Source organism: Pleurodeles waltl, chromosome 6 (assembly GCF_031143425.1).
Source record: "Pleurodeles waltl isolate 20211129_DDA chromosome 6, aPleWal1.hap1.20221129, whole genome shotgun sequence".
In the NCBI taxonomy this organism is placed as follows: domain Eukaryota; kingdom Metazoa; phylum Chordata; class Amphibia; order Caudata; family Salamandridae; genus Pleurodeles; species Pleurodeles waltl.
Genome location: NC_090445.1, coordinates 1,181,091,053 through 1,181,108,325, shown reverse-complemented (window position 1 = coordinate 1,181,108,325; position 17,273 = coordinate 1,181,091,053). Strand labels below are relative to the sequence as shown.

Below are 17,273 nucleotides of genomic sequence, written 5' to 3'. Positions count from 1 at the left end.
CAATGTGAATTGGTAAATTTAGTCACTAGCCTGTTAGTGACAAATTTGGAAAGCAGAGAGAGCATAACCACTGAGGTTCTGGTTAGCAGAGCCTCAGTGAGACAGTTAGGCATCACACAGGGAACACATACATGGCACATACTTATGAGCACTGGGGCCCTGCCTGGCAGGGTCCCAGTGACACAGACTAAAACAACATATATACAGTGAAATATGGGGGTAACATGCCAGGCAAGATGGTCCTTTCCTACACAGCTTTACTGATGACATTATTTAGTGTATTAACAGTAACTGAGAAAATTGGGTTTCAGAAAACATATTTATCATATCAGACTTGTAGCCTTTTTAAGGGTCCCACACTTTGATGTTAAACCTTTAGTTAGATAAGGGGTGAATGGAAAATGCTCAGAGTGGTTATGCCTGGACCAGGAAGTCTGCCAGGGTTATGTCCTTTCGCCCATCTTAATTTTATTATACATCAATGGGTTAGGCATGGCCCTGTTAAGCAAGGGCAGGGACATTTCCCTTGTAGGAAGCTGTCCTGGTGTGTGGTAGACACCTACGGTGTTGGCACCTTATACTAGGTCTAGGCAATCCCTGTTAGTGAAGAGTAGGCAGTATCTAGGAAGCCAGGGCTCTCTAGAGATAGCTGTGCATGAGCAGCCAAGACTTGTCTAGAGGACGCGCAAAGCATATGCAATACCGCTATAGCCATACAGCAACTTATTACACATGAAAGAACCACACAGTGTCACAAAAATAAAGGTACTTTACTATAGTAACACAACACCAGATTAGTTATAGACAGTCCCCCCAACTGGAGGAAGGTACACACTAGATATGTACATAACAGCAATCAGAAATTAGCATAGAAACAACAAGCATTGGCAATAGTGAAAATAGCGAGGGTCCTAGAGGAGGGCCAAACCACTTGCTAAAAAAGTGGAATGAGAGGTACAGTTCCACATCCAAGGATGCGGCGCTGTTGGAGGGGAGCTGGAAGAACTAGGAACCCCAAGCAGTGAGTACCTGGGTGACCCCCTACCGACCAGGAGAGCAGAGGTAAGAACCTGGTCTTCCCAAGGACTAACAGGAGGACTCAGTAAAGGGATTGTGCAAGAACAGGACCAGTTGAGAAGAAACCAACAGTGGATTCTGAAAGAAGAGGATCAGCAAAAGAAGGGGACAGAGTCCAGTCTATGATTGAGTGTCCAATGGGGGCAGGAACTACTACTCACCCTTCTGTGGATGAAGAACCAGGTCAACAGGGGAAGAATAAGACCAGCTGTGGAGCCCAGGAGCTGAAGAGGAGTCCTTGGAGCAGTGCAGAAGGTGCCTCACGTTGGTTGTCGGGTCGCAGATGGTCAGCAGTGTAGGAGAACCACCAACAAGCCTTGTCAAATGCAAGAGGAGCAAAAGAAGAGTTGCAAGGCTAAAAAGGACCAGCAAGGCCCAGGGGTCTCGACCCTTGGAGGCGAGTCTGGGTAACCCTCAGCAGTCTGGAGAGCCAGCAGAAGCAGTTGCAGCCTCCAGAGGCAACCCACTGGCAGCAGGCACATTAAGTCACAGTGAAGCCCAGTCAGCACACCTGAAAAGGAGTCTCACGACGTTTGAGCAGCAGAGAGGAGACTGTGCTTGGCAGGAAGAAGTGTTGGGGACCAGGGCTACTCGGAGCATGAGATCCCTTGGAGCAGGAGACAACAAGCCCTGGTAGTTGCAAGAGTCACGGTTCACAGGGTTACTCTCCTGCAACGAAAGGCAAGGGCTCGCCGTCTCTCAAGCTGGACAGTTGGCAGACAGGACCAAGGGGACCACTCCAGACCACCACCTGTGATGCAGGATCCACACAGTTCCAGAGGAGAGCAGATCCACGCAGCCGGACATAGTTGCAGTAGGTGCCTGCAGATGCAGGTGAGGGACTCCTTCACTCCAAGGGAGATTTCCTCTTACTTCTTGTGCAGGCTGAAGACTCGTCACCCTCAAAGGATGCACAGCTGGGGAAATGTTGCAGTTGCTTGAAGGAGCCGGAGAAACAATGTTGCAATGCGAAGTCGTCGCCAGAGTTGCAGCTTTGTCGGTTCCTGAAGAGTCCAGTTGCGGTTCCAGTGGCCAGAAGTCAAGGCAAACAATGCAGAGGAGTCCTGGTGGAGTCTTGCACGTTGAATCTGAGGACCCACCAACAAGGGCGTCCCTAAGTAGCCCTAAAAGGGAGGATGGTCACCTAGCAAGGTGAACACCTATCAGGGGAGGGCTGTGACGTCACCTTCCTGACCTGCCACTCCAATGCTCCCAAGGGCCTCTACACATCTTCGTTTCAAGATGGGAGAATCAAATGGCCAACTGGAGGAGCGCTGGGAACCACCCCTTGGGTGGTGATGGACAGGGGAGTGGTCACTCCCCTTTCCTTTGTCCAGACTCATGGCAGAGAAGGGACTGGGGGTCCCTGGGCTGGTACAAACCGGTTTATGCAAGGAGGGCACCAAATGTGTCCTTCAAAGCAAAATAGTGGCTTGAGAAGGCTACCCCTCCCAAGCCTTGTAACACCTATTTCCAAGGGAGAGGGTGTTGCCTCCCCCTCCCACAGGAAATCCTTTGTTCCGCCCTCCCCTGCTGAGTTGCTCAAGCAGCAGGAGGGCAGCAACCAGTCTCAGGGGTGGCAGCAGCGCGGGCGGCCAGGAAAAGCCTGGAAGACTGGTAGGAGCAATACTGGGAGGTCCTCTAAGGAGCCTCTAGAGTGCACGGAATCATGCAATCAATACTGGCAACAGTACTGGGGTATGATTGAGACATACCAAACATGCCCAGGTTCGGAGATAGCATTATGTAGCTGGACACACTGTGTCCAGTACATGGGCAAAATGGCTTCCCGCACTTACGAAGTCCAGTACAATGGAACTAGAGTTCGCAAGGGCACTTCTGCAAATGCAGGGGTGCCCTGACACACAGGGACCTGCATCCTGCCCTCTGGGCTAGAAAGGCCTACCATAAGGGTGACATACAATGACCTGGTGCAGCAACCTGTGGTGAAAGGATGCATGCATCTTTTCACGCAAGCTGCAATGGCAAGCCTACAGACACATTTTGTATGGGCTCTGATGGCTGGCACAATTCATGCTGCAGCCCATGGGGAACCCCTGGTGCCCCAATGTCCTGGGCACCTAAGTACCATATACTAGGGACTTATAAGGGGGCACCAGTATGCCAACTGTGGAGTGTACAAGTCCTAGGCAACCAAATTTAGAGGGAAAGAGCACAATCACTAGGTTCCTGGGTAGCAGGATCCCAGTGAAAACAGTCTAAGCATACTGACACCAGGTGAAAAGTTGGGGTAACAGAGCCAAAAAGAAGGTACATTCCTTACAACCAAACTAGTTAACTGTATAGGATAAATACTGGCTTACAGCGACTTTTATGAATGGCAGGCAGTGGGAAAACGAGACTTCATAATTACAGAAACCTTGATCCAAATGTCCCCAGGTTTGGAGCTGTACCTTGAAATGGTAACCACTAAGTGGAATATGAAGCTTCAGACAAGGTTTAGACTAGGGAATACCAGAAGCCATCTCTGCTTTCTGTTGGGGTCAGTATGATTCAACTGCCGTTGTTGTGGTGAGCATTCCCCACAAGGCTTTCCACATTTTAGTATTTTCTGTAAATGTTATAGTATCTACACAAAAAGGTTTTTCATTCCAGTACTTCGGAGCACTGCTCGGACCATATGCAAATCTGCTTTATTATATTGCACATGCATCTCTAAAGGTATGTTAGGGTTTCAATTCTACCTTGCACCATAGGCAATCCATGATGTTTTAAAGATCACTATCTTAGCAATTGTATTATCGTGTAACTGTTTTGTATTATGGGCCTGCACCCTTTTCAGTTCTGTGCACTTGTATGTATTGGTTGTGCTTTAATATTTAATGATCAAATCAGGTCTGTTGATTGACGGATTTAAATAATCAGGTGAAGGGGTGGTGGGTTTTGGATATTGGTATGTTGATACTGACGGGTTGGCGTTTATTAATAAATAAATAAAAGAATAAGAATACAGAGAGTGTTGCAACTGTATACCGCTGGCAGTAACATAGGAGTGGGAGCATAGCCCCATGACGTGAACTGAAAATTATAAGAACATGGTTTTCTTTATTAACTTTTTGTTCAAAAGTCTCAGCTTGGAAATATGGATTTTGTAAACACAGTGACATTGAAATTTAGAATAAATGTGATTAATATATGTTAACAAATAAACAAGAATAACTTAAGTCATAATAAAACTAAGTATTGAAGGGTAAAATGTTTGCTTTGTGGTTACAATAAATTCATGCTCGCGCAGAGAGCAATGAGCAAAACTATAAGACGGAGATGAAGTGTAGTAAATGAAAGGAGGAAAGAGGGTAATTCTTTACCTAAAAGTTTTAAAAAATAAGTAAATTAGAAAAAAGTTAATCACCATTTGAGCAGTGCAAATGCAACACTAATGGTGGAAAAAACCTATGTACACTTTAGCTCCAACTGATCAGCACTTCGGTGACTTGAATGAGGAGATGGAATAGAAGGGGTGACAGCCTGATATTTCAAAAGATTTTTGCACTGTGCCAGAGATTAAAGATGGGCAACATGAAATCGGGGACACTGTATTTCATCAGTACTTGCAGGAGCTATATTTGCAATTTTCCTTTAAATGAATAATTAGAATTTAGTGACTTCTTTCAAAATGTCAGATTATGCATAAAGATCAGTTTCTACAGCACCTTTTTACTGAGGTTCATGTTCTCCATCTTTGTCTTGAGTAGTTTCATTTTATTCATGGTGACTGAATTTTCTAAAATCTGTTGGCCAGATGGAGACAATTCACCATCATCTTCATCATAGAGGTTGTAAACGGAACCTCCACTGTTGAGTAAAATGAGAATTAGAATTATTTTTTGTTTTTGGTATTCATTTAGATTTCGGTATTCAAAAAAGATCAATGCAGCATGCAAACATTTGTGACAAGGCCAACAGGCCTGAGTTGGAATTTCCAATAAATACATCTTTACACAAGAGATTGTTCTATGGCTTGTGCGATTCGTTTGTTGGCCTAAAAGTGGTGGTTACACTGCTGCGGCTGGTGTTCTAATCTTCTGATTAGCCCCACCACCTGTTGTGTGCAAGCTCAGTCTATGTACTTTATGCTTTATATGGGAGGGTAACCTTCCATCAACACAGCAATTTGAAAGGTCACCTACATTTTTATTTTATCGACCAATTTCAAAACATGTTGTATTTGACGCAAGTTATAACATCATTCAAAGCAATAGAGAGATCATGATGAAATAACCACAGTGATATAAGGTGCAATGGCAACAGAGCCCTAGCAGGACACAGGCTGGTGGATCTCCATTCCACCCCAATTGGCCCAACCAATTCCCCTACACTATACTATGTTTTCCTAGGGCAGCCCTGGGCCTCATACAGGTTTTTCTTGCTGGGCACACCACCAGTCACCCATCTCTGCCAATGTAACAGGGTCAGAGGGATTGGGTTGTTCCATTTGGCTGCAATATCGTGCATGACCACTAGAAGCGCGACCCACAGGTAGGACCAGTCTGTCCTTGAGTCACCAGTGCTCTCCATCACCCACCAACAAAATCAGAAAGGGCGGGAGCTCCACTTGCCATCCTAGAAACCTCCGTCAGTTCAGACACTAAGGATGTCCAATAGGTTTGTGTAGGAATCTGGCTCTGTACATACTATATCAAAGTAAGATATAGTGTGCGGAGAGTCCAGGGGTTCCCCTGAAGCTTAACAGAAGCCAAAGTAGATAACACTAATGCTCTCTTTTGTGGTAGTGTGGACGAGCAGTTAGGCTTATCAGAGTGTAGTTGGTGCAAAGCATTTGTTGTGCACACACAGAAAACAGAAGAAGCATACAACCAGTGACTTACCTCCAGACCAATGGTTTTTATATAGCAAAAATATATTTTCTTAAAGTATTTTTAGAACCACAAGATTCCAGTTGCAGGTAAGTACCTTAAACGTTTGGTATTTTGCACAGGTATCAACAATACTTTGTTTGAAATAGATAAGTAAAACTGTTTTTGAAATATTGGCAATAACCTATTTTAGAAATGGACACATGGAGCAATTTTCAGAAACAGTTCCTGGGGGGAAGAAATGTTAGGTCAGTTTACAGGTAAGTACAACACTTACAGTTTCTGTCTCTGGGTTTTAGGAAGTCCACCGGGTGGGGTTCAAGTTAACTTCAAACACCCACTACCAGCAACACGGGGCCGGTGAGGTGCAGAGGTCAAAGTTGAGCAAATTTAACATGGGCTCCTATGGAGACAAGGGGTACTTGGAATCAGGCCTGCCTGCAGATAAGTGCCTGCGGCTCCGAGGGTAGACGCAGAACTCAGGCATCTGGAGTGAGGTGGGAGCCCTTGCTTGTGAGTTTCTTTAGACAGAGCTGCTGTCCTCGGGAGTTCTTGGTCATTTTGGGCACAGGGCAGTCCTTTGGAGTTGAGCAGAGGACGCTGGTCCCGCTGGATGTGTTGCTGGTCTTTTGGAGGTTCTTTGAAGCAGGAGACATGTTGGTAGGGCTGGGGCCAAAGCAGGAATCCACAGGTAGCTAATGTATCCACCAGAAAAGTCGTTACCGAAGGTAAGTAACTCGTTCTTCTGATGGATACAACTACCTGTGGATTCCTCACCTAATGAATAGAGTCCCAAAGCAGTACCACACCCGGTGGTGGGTGCCTGTATGGTCAAACCAAGAAATCCTGCAGCACTGACTGTGCAAAATGGCAGTCCCTTCTGACCTCAGAGTCCAAGCAGTAATGCTTCGCAAAAGTGTGAAGGGACGACCAAGTTGCGGCCTTGCAGATGTCGACCACAGGAACACCTCTAGCCAAGGCTGAAGTGGCCGACTTAGCCCTGGTGGAATGAGCTCTAATACCATCAGGAGGATCCTTCTTTGCTAAAGAGTAACATATTTTAATGCAAAGAACAACCCACCTGGAGAGTGTTCTCTTGTGGACTGCCTTTCCTCTCCTCTTGCCCACGTATCCGATGAAAAGCTGATCCTCCAGCCTGAAATCCTTCGTTCTGTCTATGTAAAAGCTTAACGCCCTCTTTGGGTCCAAGCGGTGTAGTCTTTCTTCTTCCTTTGAAGGATGAGGCGGAGGATAGAACGTGGACAGAGTAATTGTCTGGGCCAAATGGAAGGGTGAAACAACCTTCGGAAGGAAAGCAGCCTTGGTCCTCAACACCACCTTATCCCCATAAAAAGTTGTATAAGTCGATAAAGCCTGCAATTCACTCACTCTCCTTGCAGATGTTATAGCTACCAGGAAGACTGTTTTAAGAACTAAGAACCTTTAGGGGCAAGAATGCATAGGCTCAAAAGGGGACCCCATAAGGAAAGTCAGGACCAAGGACAAATCCCATTGAGGCATAACGAAAGGATTTGGAGGATATTTAATCATAAGGCCCTTCAAGAATCTAAGTACTATAGGAAATTTAAATAACGAAGGTTGGTCTGGAAGACAAATGAAGGCTGACAAGGCAGACAAGTAACCTTTAATAGGAGCCACTGCACAACCCCTCTGTGCTAAAGAGAAAGCAAAGGATAAAATATCTGACAAATGAGCACGTAAGGGATCAATCTGTCTCTCTCCACACCATACCACAAATTTAGACCACCTATTAGCATAGAAAGATTTAGTGGAGTGTCGCCTGGCCGCTAAGATAACATCCACTACATCAGGCGGGAGAGAGAAGGAACTCAGGTTGCCCCGTTCAATCTCCAGGCATGTAGGTGCAGACTGTGGAGGTTGGGGTGTAAAACCTGCCCCTGCGACTGCGAGAGGAGGTCTGCCCTGAGACGGAGCGGAGGGCACAGTGAGAGTTGGAGAAGGTCGGAATACCACACCCTCCTTGGCCAATCCGGAGCTATTAAGATTACTTGGGCCCGGTCTTGGCGAATTTTCCTCAATACTCGAGGAATCAAGGGTATGGGGGGAAACGCGTAAAGCAACTGGTCACACCAGGTTCTCTGAAACGCGTCCCCCAAAGCTCCCTGCACCGGATACTGAAGGCTGCAGAATAACGGACAGTGCGAGTTCTCCCGGGTGGCAAACAGATCTATCCGAGGAAACCCCCACAACTGGAAGATTAGACGGACTTGATCTGGATGGAAACGCCACTCGTGGTCGGCCGAGAAATGGCGACTGAGACCGTCCGCACGTACATTCAAGACTCCGGCCAGATGATTTGCTACCAAGCAAATCCGATGGTCCTTCGCCCAGGACCATAGTCGAAGAGCTTCTCTGCAGAGAAGATACGACCCCACTCCTCCCTGTTTGTTTATATACCATATCGCGGTAGTATTGTCCGTCAGGACCTGAACCGACTGACCGCGAAGGGATGGGAGGAAGGCCTTGAGAGCCAGACGTACAGCCCGCAACTCTAACAGATTGATATGAAACATCTGTTCCTCTGGAGACCAAAGCCCTTTGATCTCTAGGTCCCCCAGATGAGCTCCCCACCCTAGAGTGGAAGCATCCGTTATGACCGTGGTCACTGGTGGAGGCTGCGTGAACGGCCTTTCTTGGGAAAGATTGTCATCCGCAATCCACCACTTCAAATCCGTGGCAGCATCTCTGGAGATCCTGACAGAACCTTCGAGATCTCCTCTGTGTTGAGACCACAGCCTTCGGAGGCACCACTGTAGAGCCCTCATGTGCCAGCGAGCATGCGTGACCAACAGTATGCAGGAGGCAAACAGACCGAGCAGACGAAGGACCTTGAGGACTGGAACGACCGCTCCACTTCGAAACATTGGAACCAACTCCTGAATATCTTGAATCCGCGGAGGCGGAGGAAAGGCTCGATCCAATGTTGTATCCAGTACTGCCTCTATGAACAGGAGGCGTTGAGAGGGCTCTAGGTGAGATTTGGGCACGTTCACCGAAAAGCCCAGGTCGAACAACAACTGGGTTGTCGACTGCAGATGATGCAACACAAGCTCCGGGGACTTGGCTTTGATCAACCAGTCGTCCAAGTAAGGGAATACTGCTATCCCCTTCCTTCTGAGCTCTGCCGCAACCACCGACATCACCTTCGTGAAGACTCGAGGTGCTGAAGTAAGACCAAACGGGAGGACCGCAAACTGATAGTGCTGCGACCCTACCACAAATCTTGAGATACTTCCTGTGCGACTTGAGTATCGGGATATGAAAGTAAGCACCCTGCAAGTCGACAGACACCATCCAATCTCCCTTGTTCAACGCCAAAAGCACCTGAGCTAGGGTCAGCATCTTGAACTTTTCCTGTTTGAGGAACCAATTCAAAATCCTCAGGTCCAGGATTGGTCTCAACCGACCATCCTTCTTGGGAATCAGGAAGTACCTTGAGTAACAACCTTGACCCTTTTCCTGCTCTGGAACCAACTCCACCGCGCCCTTTGAAAGGAGGACTTGAACCTCCTGTTCTAACAACAGGAGGTGTTCTTCTGAACAATAAGATGGGCGGGGCAGGATGGGGGGCGGAAACTCCAGAAATGGAAGGGTGTAGCCTTTTCCCACAATGCTGGTAACCCAGGTGTCTGATGTGATGACCTCCCACTTGTGAAGAAAATGCAGTAACCTTCCCCCTACAGGAGAGGAGTGAGTGGGAATCGGTGGAAGCCTAAGGCTGCTTCCCCTGCTGCACCCCTCCAGAGGACGAGGAAGAGGCAGAGTGCTGCTGAGAGGCTCCTCTGGTACGGACCCTACCCCTCCCTCTAAATGATCTAAAGGTGAGAGAGGAGGTAGGTTGTTGGAATTTCCCCCGAAAGGAAGAGGAGGATGAGCCACGACCAAAACCTCAAAACCTCCTAAAAAAACCTGGAGGAGGCATAAGAAGTGGCTTGCAGTCCTAACGACTTGGCCGTGGCCCTGCTCTCCTTAAACCTCTCCAAGGCCGAATCTGCTTTGGCACCAAAAAGTTTGTCCCCATCAAACGGGAGGTCCAACAGGGTCGACTGCACATCCGAAGAGAACCCTAAGTTGCGAAGCCAAGCCTGTCTTCTCGCAACCACCGCCGTGCCCATCGCTCTAGCCACCGAGTCAGTCGTATCCAACCCAGATTGGATAACCTGGGTTGCAGCAGCCTGAGCATCCGACACGAGATTCAAGAGTCCTTGAGGAAGCTCTGTATGCGATGATGTTATCTCGTCCATAAGAGCATAGATGTACCTCCCCAAGATACACATAGCGTTGGTGGACTTTAACGCCATGCTACAAGACGAAAACACTTTCTTTGACTGTGAGTCCAACTTTTTGGAGTCTCTGTCCGCCGGTACTGTTGGAAAAGATCCAGGCGCAGATCTTGCAGAACAGGAAGCCTGGACCACCAAGCTTTCCGGCGTAGGGTGTCTGGAAAGAAAGCCAGGGTCAGATGGTGCAGCCTGATACCTCCTGGCCACAGACCTATTGACAGCCGGGGAAGATACCGGCTTCTTCCAAACCTCCAATACCGGTTCAATCAGCGCCTCGTTAAATGGCAAAAGAGGATCTGCCGATGTAGAGGCCGGATGTAAGACCTCAGTCAGTAATGAAAATGTCACTTACCCAGTGTACATCTGTTCGTGGCATCAGTCGCTGAAGATTCACATGTTGTGCATAGCCCGCCATCTGGTGTTGGGTCGGAGTGTTACAAGTTGTTTTTCTTCGGTCAGTCACTCCTCATCCATCGACGCCGCTGCCTTCTCCGGCTTCACCGACTTCACCTGGGCAGACGTCTTCAGTGTTTGAGGTGCCACAGCCTCCGGTGTTCTCACTGACGTTGCGGACTTCGAGGCCGGCGTCGGGGTCGCCTGCTCTCCAGGCACCCCAGTATCCGGCTTTCCCGGCCCCTGGAGCCGATAATACCGCATTTTTAAATGCGATGTTTACCATCTTCCAGCAGATGGCTCCAGGCAGTGCTCCGACTGGTCCTTCGGGTCCGTTTTCTTTCAGCTTAGGTGCTCCGGCGCCGCTACGGCCAGCACCCTTCATGCCCTTTCACCCCTTGGGGAATGTGGGCTCGGCGCCGGTGTTGGCTCCGGTGGCTCCAGAGGTTTCGGCCCCGGAGGTTTCGGCTCCATCGGCTTCGGGGTTTTGGCCAGTGACCCCGGCAGGGCCTTCTGAGACTCCGAGACACACTTCTCTTCATCCGACTCCTGGCTCGGCGTCGAAGCTTTGTGTGGCGCCTGACATGGCATCGGATGGATCCGGTGATTGGCGTCGTTCCTCGACTTCTGCAGATGCCATGTCAACGCTGCGAATTGAGGAGAGGTTACATTCGAGGAGACGTGCTCTCCGTCTCTTGGAGGAACAGGAATATCAACGGGTCCTGGAGGAAGGAGAAATTTAGGAATCTGGCGAGGGTCTTCATGGACTGGATACAGCTAGTGGCCTTGATACTTCCCCTGAGTGGGACTTGTCATCTCCAGGGGAGTATACTGAAGAGGCAGCCACTTTTCATGCTGTGATAAGGAAGGCGGCTAACTTCCTCGAACTGCCTTTGCCGGTGGCTGAGGCAAAACAAAATGTTCGATGGCATCTGTCGCTGTAGATACACATGTTGTGCATAGCCCGCCATCTGGTGTTGGGTCGGAGTGTTACAAGTTGTTTTTCTTCGAAGAAGTCTTTCGAGTCACGGGACCGAGGGACTCCTCCTCTTTGTCTCCATTGCGCATGGGCGTCGACTCCATCTTCAATTGTTTTCCCCGCAGAGGGTGAGGTAGGAGTTGTTTGTTAGTAATAGGGCCCATGCAATGGAGTGAATAAGTATGTACCTATTTAAGATTTAATATATTTACAAATGTACAAAGTTGAGGCTAACTTCCAAATGGCTACAGGCTCCCGGGGAGGTGGGTGGGCACATGTGAATCTTCAGCGACTGATGCCACGAACAGATGTACACTGGGTAAGTGACATTTTCAGTTCGATGGCATCTGTCGCTGTAGATACACATGTTGTGCATAGTTGCATGTTGTAAGCAGTTATCTCCCCAAAAGCGGTGGCTGAGCCTGTAGGAGCGGAAGTAGTCTGAAATAAGGTTCTTAGTACGGCTTGGCCTACTGTGGCTTGTTGTGCTGATAGCACGTCTACACAGTAGTGCTTGGTAAATGTGTGAGGCGTAGACCATGTGGCTGCCTTACATATTTCGTGCATTGGAATATTCCCTAGGAAGGCCATGGTAGCGCCTTTCTTTCTGGTTGAGTGTGCCCTTGGTGTAATGGGCAGTTGTCTTTTTGCTTTAAGGTAGCAGATTTGGATGCACTTAACTATCCATCTGGCTATACCCTGTTTCGATATTGGGTTTCCTGCGTGAGGTTTTTGAAATGCAATAAACAGTTGTTTAGTTTTTCTGATGTGTTTAGTTCTGTCGATGTAGTACATTAGTGCTTTTTTGACGTCTAATGTATGTAGTGCCCTTTCAGCTATGGAATCTGGCTGTGGGAAGAACACTGGTAGCTCTACCGTTTGATTTAGGTGGAACGGTGAAATAACCTTTGGCAAAAATTTAGGATTGGTCCTTAGGACTACTTTATTTTTGTGTAGTTGGATAAAAGGTTCTTGTATTGTAAACGCCTGAATTTCACTTACTCTTCTTAGAGATGTGATGGCGATGAGAAATGCAACTTTCCAGGTTAGGAATTGTATTTCGCAAGAGTGCATAGGTTCAAAGGGTGGACCCATGAGTCTTGTTAAGACGATGTTGAGGTTCCATGAAGGAACGGGTGGTGTCCTTGGTGGTATAATTCTTTTGAGGCCTTCCATAAACGCTTTAATGACAGGTATCCTAAATAGTGAAGTTGAATGGGTAATCTGCAGGTATGCAGATATTGCTGCTAGGTGTATTTTAATGGAAGAGAAGGCCAGGTTCGATTTTTGTAAGTGTAGTAAGTAACCCACTACATCTTTTGGAGATGCGTGTAATGGTTGAATTTGATTATGATGGCAGTAGCAAACAAACCTTTTCCATTTGCTTGCATAGCAGTGTCTAGTGGATGGTCTTCTAGCTTGCTTTATGACGTCCATACATTCTTGTGTGAGGTTTAAGTGTCCGAATTCTAGGATTTCAGGAGCCAGATTGCTAGATTCAGCGATGCTGGGTTTGGATGCCTGATCTGTTGTTTGTGTTGTGTTAACAGATCTGGCCTGTTGGGCAACTTGACGTGGGGTACTACTGATAGGTCTAGCAGTGTTGTGTACCATGGTTGCCTTGCCCATGTTGGTGCTATCAGTATGAGTTTGAGTTTGTTTTGACTCAATTTGTTTACTAGATATGGAAGGAGAGGGAGAGGGGGAAAAGCGTACGCAAATATCCCTGACCAGTTCATCCATAGGGCATTGCCTTGAGACTGCCTGTGTGGGTATCTGGATGCGAAGTTTTGGCATTTTGCGTTCTCCTTTGTTGCAAATAAGTCTATTTGAGGTGTTCCCCAACGTTTGAAGTAAGTGTTTAGAATTAGGGGGTGAATTTCCCACTCGTGGACCTGTTGGTGATCTCGAGAGAGATTGTCTGCAAGTTGATTCTGGATCCCTGGAATAAACTGTGCTATTAGGCGAATGTGGTTGTGAATTGCCCATTGCCATATTTTTTGTGCCAGAAGGCACAGCTGTGTTGAGTGTGTCCCCCCCTGTTTGTTTAGATAATACATTGTTGTCATGTTGTCCGTTTTGACAAGAATGAATTTGTGAGTTATGATTGGTTGAAATGCTTTCAATGCTTTGAAAACTGCTGGTAGTTCGAGGTGATTTATATGCAGCTTTCTTTGATGTACGTCCCATTGTCCTTGTATGCTGTGTTGATTGAGGTGTGCTCCCCACCCTGTCATGGAAGCATCTGTTGTTATCACGTATTGTGGCACTGGGTCTTGGAAAGGCCGCCCTTTGTTTAAATTTATATTGTTCCACCATAGAAGCGAGAGGTATGTTAGGCGGTCTATCAACACCAGATCTAGAAGCTGACCCTGTGCTTGTGACCATTGTGATGCTAGGCACTGTTGTAAGGGCCGCATGTGCAACCTTGCGTTTGGGACAATGGCTATGCATGAGGACATCATGCCTAGGAGTTGTAATATCATCCTCGCCTGTATTCTTTGTGTTGGATACATGCGTTGTATAAGTTTTTGGAAATTTTGAACCCTTTGTGGACTTGGAGTGGCTATTCCCCTTGTTGTATCTATTGTCGCTCCTAGGTATTGTTGTACCTTGCACGGCAGAATGTGTGATTTCGCATAGTTGATGGTGAAACCGAGTTTGTAGAGGGTTTGTATGACCTGATCTGTGTGGTGTGAGCACCTTGTCAGTGAGTCGGTCTTGATTAGCCAGTCGTCTAGATACGGGAATACGTGTATTTGCTGCCTTCTGATGTGTGCAGCCACTACTGCTAGGCACTTTGTGAAGACTCTTGGTGCAGTTGTTAAACCGAACGGCAATACTTTGAATTGGTAATGTATTCCTTTGAATACCAACCGTAGGTATTTCCTATGAGACGGATGTATTGGTATGTGGAAATACGCGTCTTTGAGATCTAAGGTTGTCATGTAATCTTGTTGCTTTAGCAATGGTAACACTTCCTGTAGCGTGACCATGTGAAAGTGTTCTGATTTGATGTATGTGTTTAGTGTTCTGAGGTCTAGGATTGGTCTCAGTGTTTTGTCCTTCTTTGGTATTAGAAAGTACAGTGAGTAAACCCCTGTATTTGTTTGTGTATCTGGTACCAGTTCTATTGCGTTCTTTTGCAGTAATGCTTGAACTTCTATTTCTAGGAGGTCCGAATGTTGTTTTGATATATTTTGTGTTTTTGGTGGTATGTTTGGAGGGATTTGTAGAAATTCTATGCAATAACCATGTTGGATAATTGCTAAGACCCAAGTGTCTGTTGTTATGTTCTCCCACTCTTGGTAATACTGACTTATTCTTCCCCCCACTGGTGTTGTGTGGAGGGGATGAGTGACGAGTGAGTCACTGTTTGTTTGTAGGTGTTTTGGGGCCTTGAAATTTTCCCCTGCTTCTAGGGAATTGTCCCCCTCTGTATTGGCCCCGAAAGCCTCCCCTTTGGTACTGTCCCTGGTAGGTGGACGGTGTTGACTGTGAGGTACTGGGTTGTGTGGATTGACCCCGAAACCCCCCTCTAAAGGTTGTCTTGCGGAAGGTGTTGAAAGTGCCTCTGCTCTGCGGGGAGTAGAGCGCGCCCATGGCTTTTGCAGTGTCCGTGTCCTTTTTTAGCTTCTCAATTGCCGTGTCCACTTCAGGTCCGAACAATTGTTGCTCATTGAATGGCATATTGAGCACCGCCTGCTGTATCTCTTGTTTAAAACCAGATGTTCGTAGCCACGCGTGCCTTCGGATGGTTACTGCCGTGTTAACCGTTCTTGCTGCTGTGTCCGCTGCGTCGATAGAGGAGCGTATCTGGTTATTGGAGATGTTTTGGCCCTCCTCAACCACTTGTTTCGCCCTCTTTTGTAGTTCTGTGGGTAGATGCTCAATGAGGTGTTGCATCTCATCCCAGTGGGCTCTGTCATATCGCGCTAGGAGCGCTTGAGAGTTTGCGATGCGCCACTGGTTTGCAGCCTGTACTGCGACCCTTTTACCGGCTGCATCGAACTTTCGGCTCTCCTTATCTGGGGGTGGTGCATCGCCCGATGTGTGGGAGTTTGCTCTCTTGCGAGCCGCCCCTACCACAACCGAATCTGGTGGCAGTTGTGAGGTGATGAAAGCTGGGTCTGTGGGAGGTGCTTTATATTTTTTTTCCACCCTCGGTGTTATTGCCCTACCTTTGACAGGCTCTTTGAATATGTCCCTTGCGTGCCTTAGCATTCCTGGGAGCATAGGCAGGCTTTGGTAGGTGCTGTGTGTGGAAGAGAGGGTGTTGAAGAGGAAGTCATCTTCGACAGGCTCCGAGTGTAGAGACACGTTGTGGAACTCTGCTGCTCTAGCCACCACCTGTGAATATGCTGTGCTGTCTTCTGGTGGTGAGGGCTTTGTAGGATACGCCTCAGGACTGTTGTCCGACCCTGGGGCGTCGTATAAGTCCCAAGCATCTTGGTCCTGGTCACCTTGGCTTAAGGTGGTGTGAGCCGTTGAATGTGACGGAGTCTGTGCCGGTGAAATGGGAGCCACAGGTGGAGGAGAGGGTGGCGGAGTTACCTTCTTCACCAGTTTTGTTTGTGGTGTTTGTTCTTGTTGGAATTCCAGTCTCCTCTTCCTCCTAATAGGGGGAAGGGTGCTTATTTTCCCTGTTCCACTCTGTATAAAAATCCTTTTTTGAGTGTGGTCCACCTCAGTGGATTGTAATTCCTCTTCGAATCTATGCTTTTGCATTTGAGAGGACAGTGATTGTTCCTCTGAATAGGAACCGGTAGTTGGCTCGGTTGTGGGTCGTTTTGGCACCAAAACCATGTCCACGCTCTTTTTCGGCTCCGAGGCGACTTTCCTCTTTTTCGGAGTCGACCCCTCTCGCGTCGATCCTCTTCGGTGCCGCTGTCTCTGCGTCGAGCAGCTTCGGCTCCGCTATCTCGGCGTCGATCTTTGCCGGCAGCACTATCTCGGTCCCGAGATGGCTGGGTGCCTGTGTCTCGACCCGAGTCGGACGATCTCGGCACTATTTCGGCCTTCTTCGGTGCCGATGGTCGGTCACCGAGTTTATGGGTTGAGCCATGGCCTGATGGCAGTGGCGTCCCCTGGGCCTTGTCAGTTTTCTTATGTGCTATCTTCGACGTCTTACTCACTGTTTCATGGTCGTCGAATTCGTCCGAGTCCGATTCATGGATCAAGAAGGCTTCTACTTCTTCTTGTTCCTCGAAATCTCGGTGTCCTGTCGGCGTGGACGCCATTTGCAGTCTTCTGGCTCGGCGGTCACGGAGCGTTTTTCGGGACCGGAACGCACGACAGGCCTCACAAGTTTCTTCCCTGTGCTCGGGCGACAGGCACAGGTTACAGACCGAATGTTGGTCTGTATATGGGTATTTGTTGTGGCATTTAGGACAGAAACGGAACGGGTCCGTTCCATCAGCGCCGAAGTCACACGCGGTCGGGCCGACCAGGCCCCGACGGGGAATCGAAAACTACCCCGAAGGGCAACAGAGATGTTATCGTATCGATGAGATGTCGATGCTATCTAACCCGATCCCGAGCGCAACAATACCGACGTAATTTTCCGATTTTGAGCTAACTTTCCGTTCCGAAACCCGGAGCGAAAGGAACACGTCCGAACCCGATGGCGGAAAGAAAACAATCGAAGATGGAGTCGACGCC

General features: G+C 48.0%; 1 protein-coding gene across 3 annotated transcripts in view; it reads right to left on the bottom strand.

The window, feature by feature from the left end:
• Positions 1–17,273, bottom strand: part of ZFAND4 (zinc finger AN1-type containing 4) — a 273,261-nt gene that overhangs the window by 187,007 nt on the left and 68,981 nt on the right. For all 3 annotated transcript variants that reach the window (XM_069240423.1, XM_069240422.1, XM_069240424.1), the window contains one exon: positions 4,752–4,893. In XM_069240423.1, coding sequence (XP_069096524.1) covers positions 4,752–4,893 — 142 coding nt within the window. The remainder of the gene's footprint in view (positions 1–4,751; positions 4,894–17,273) is intronic.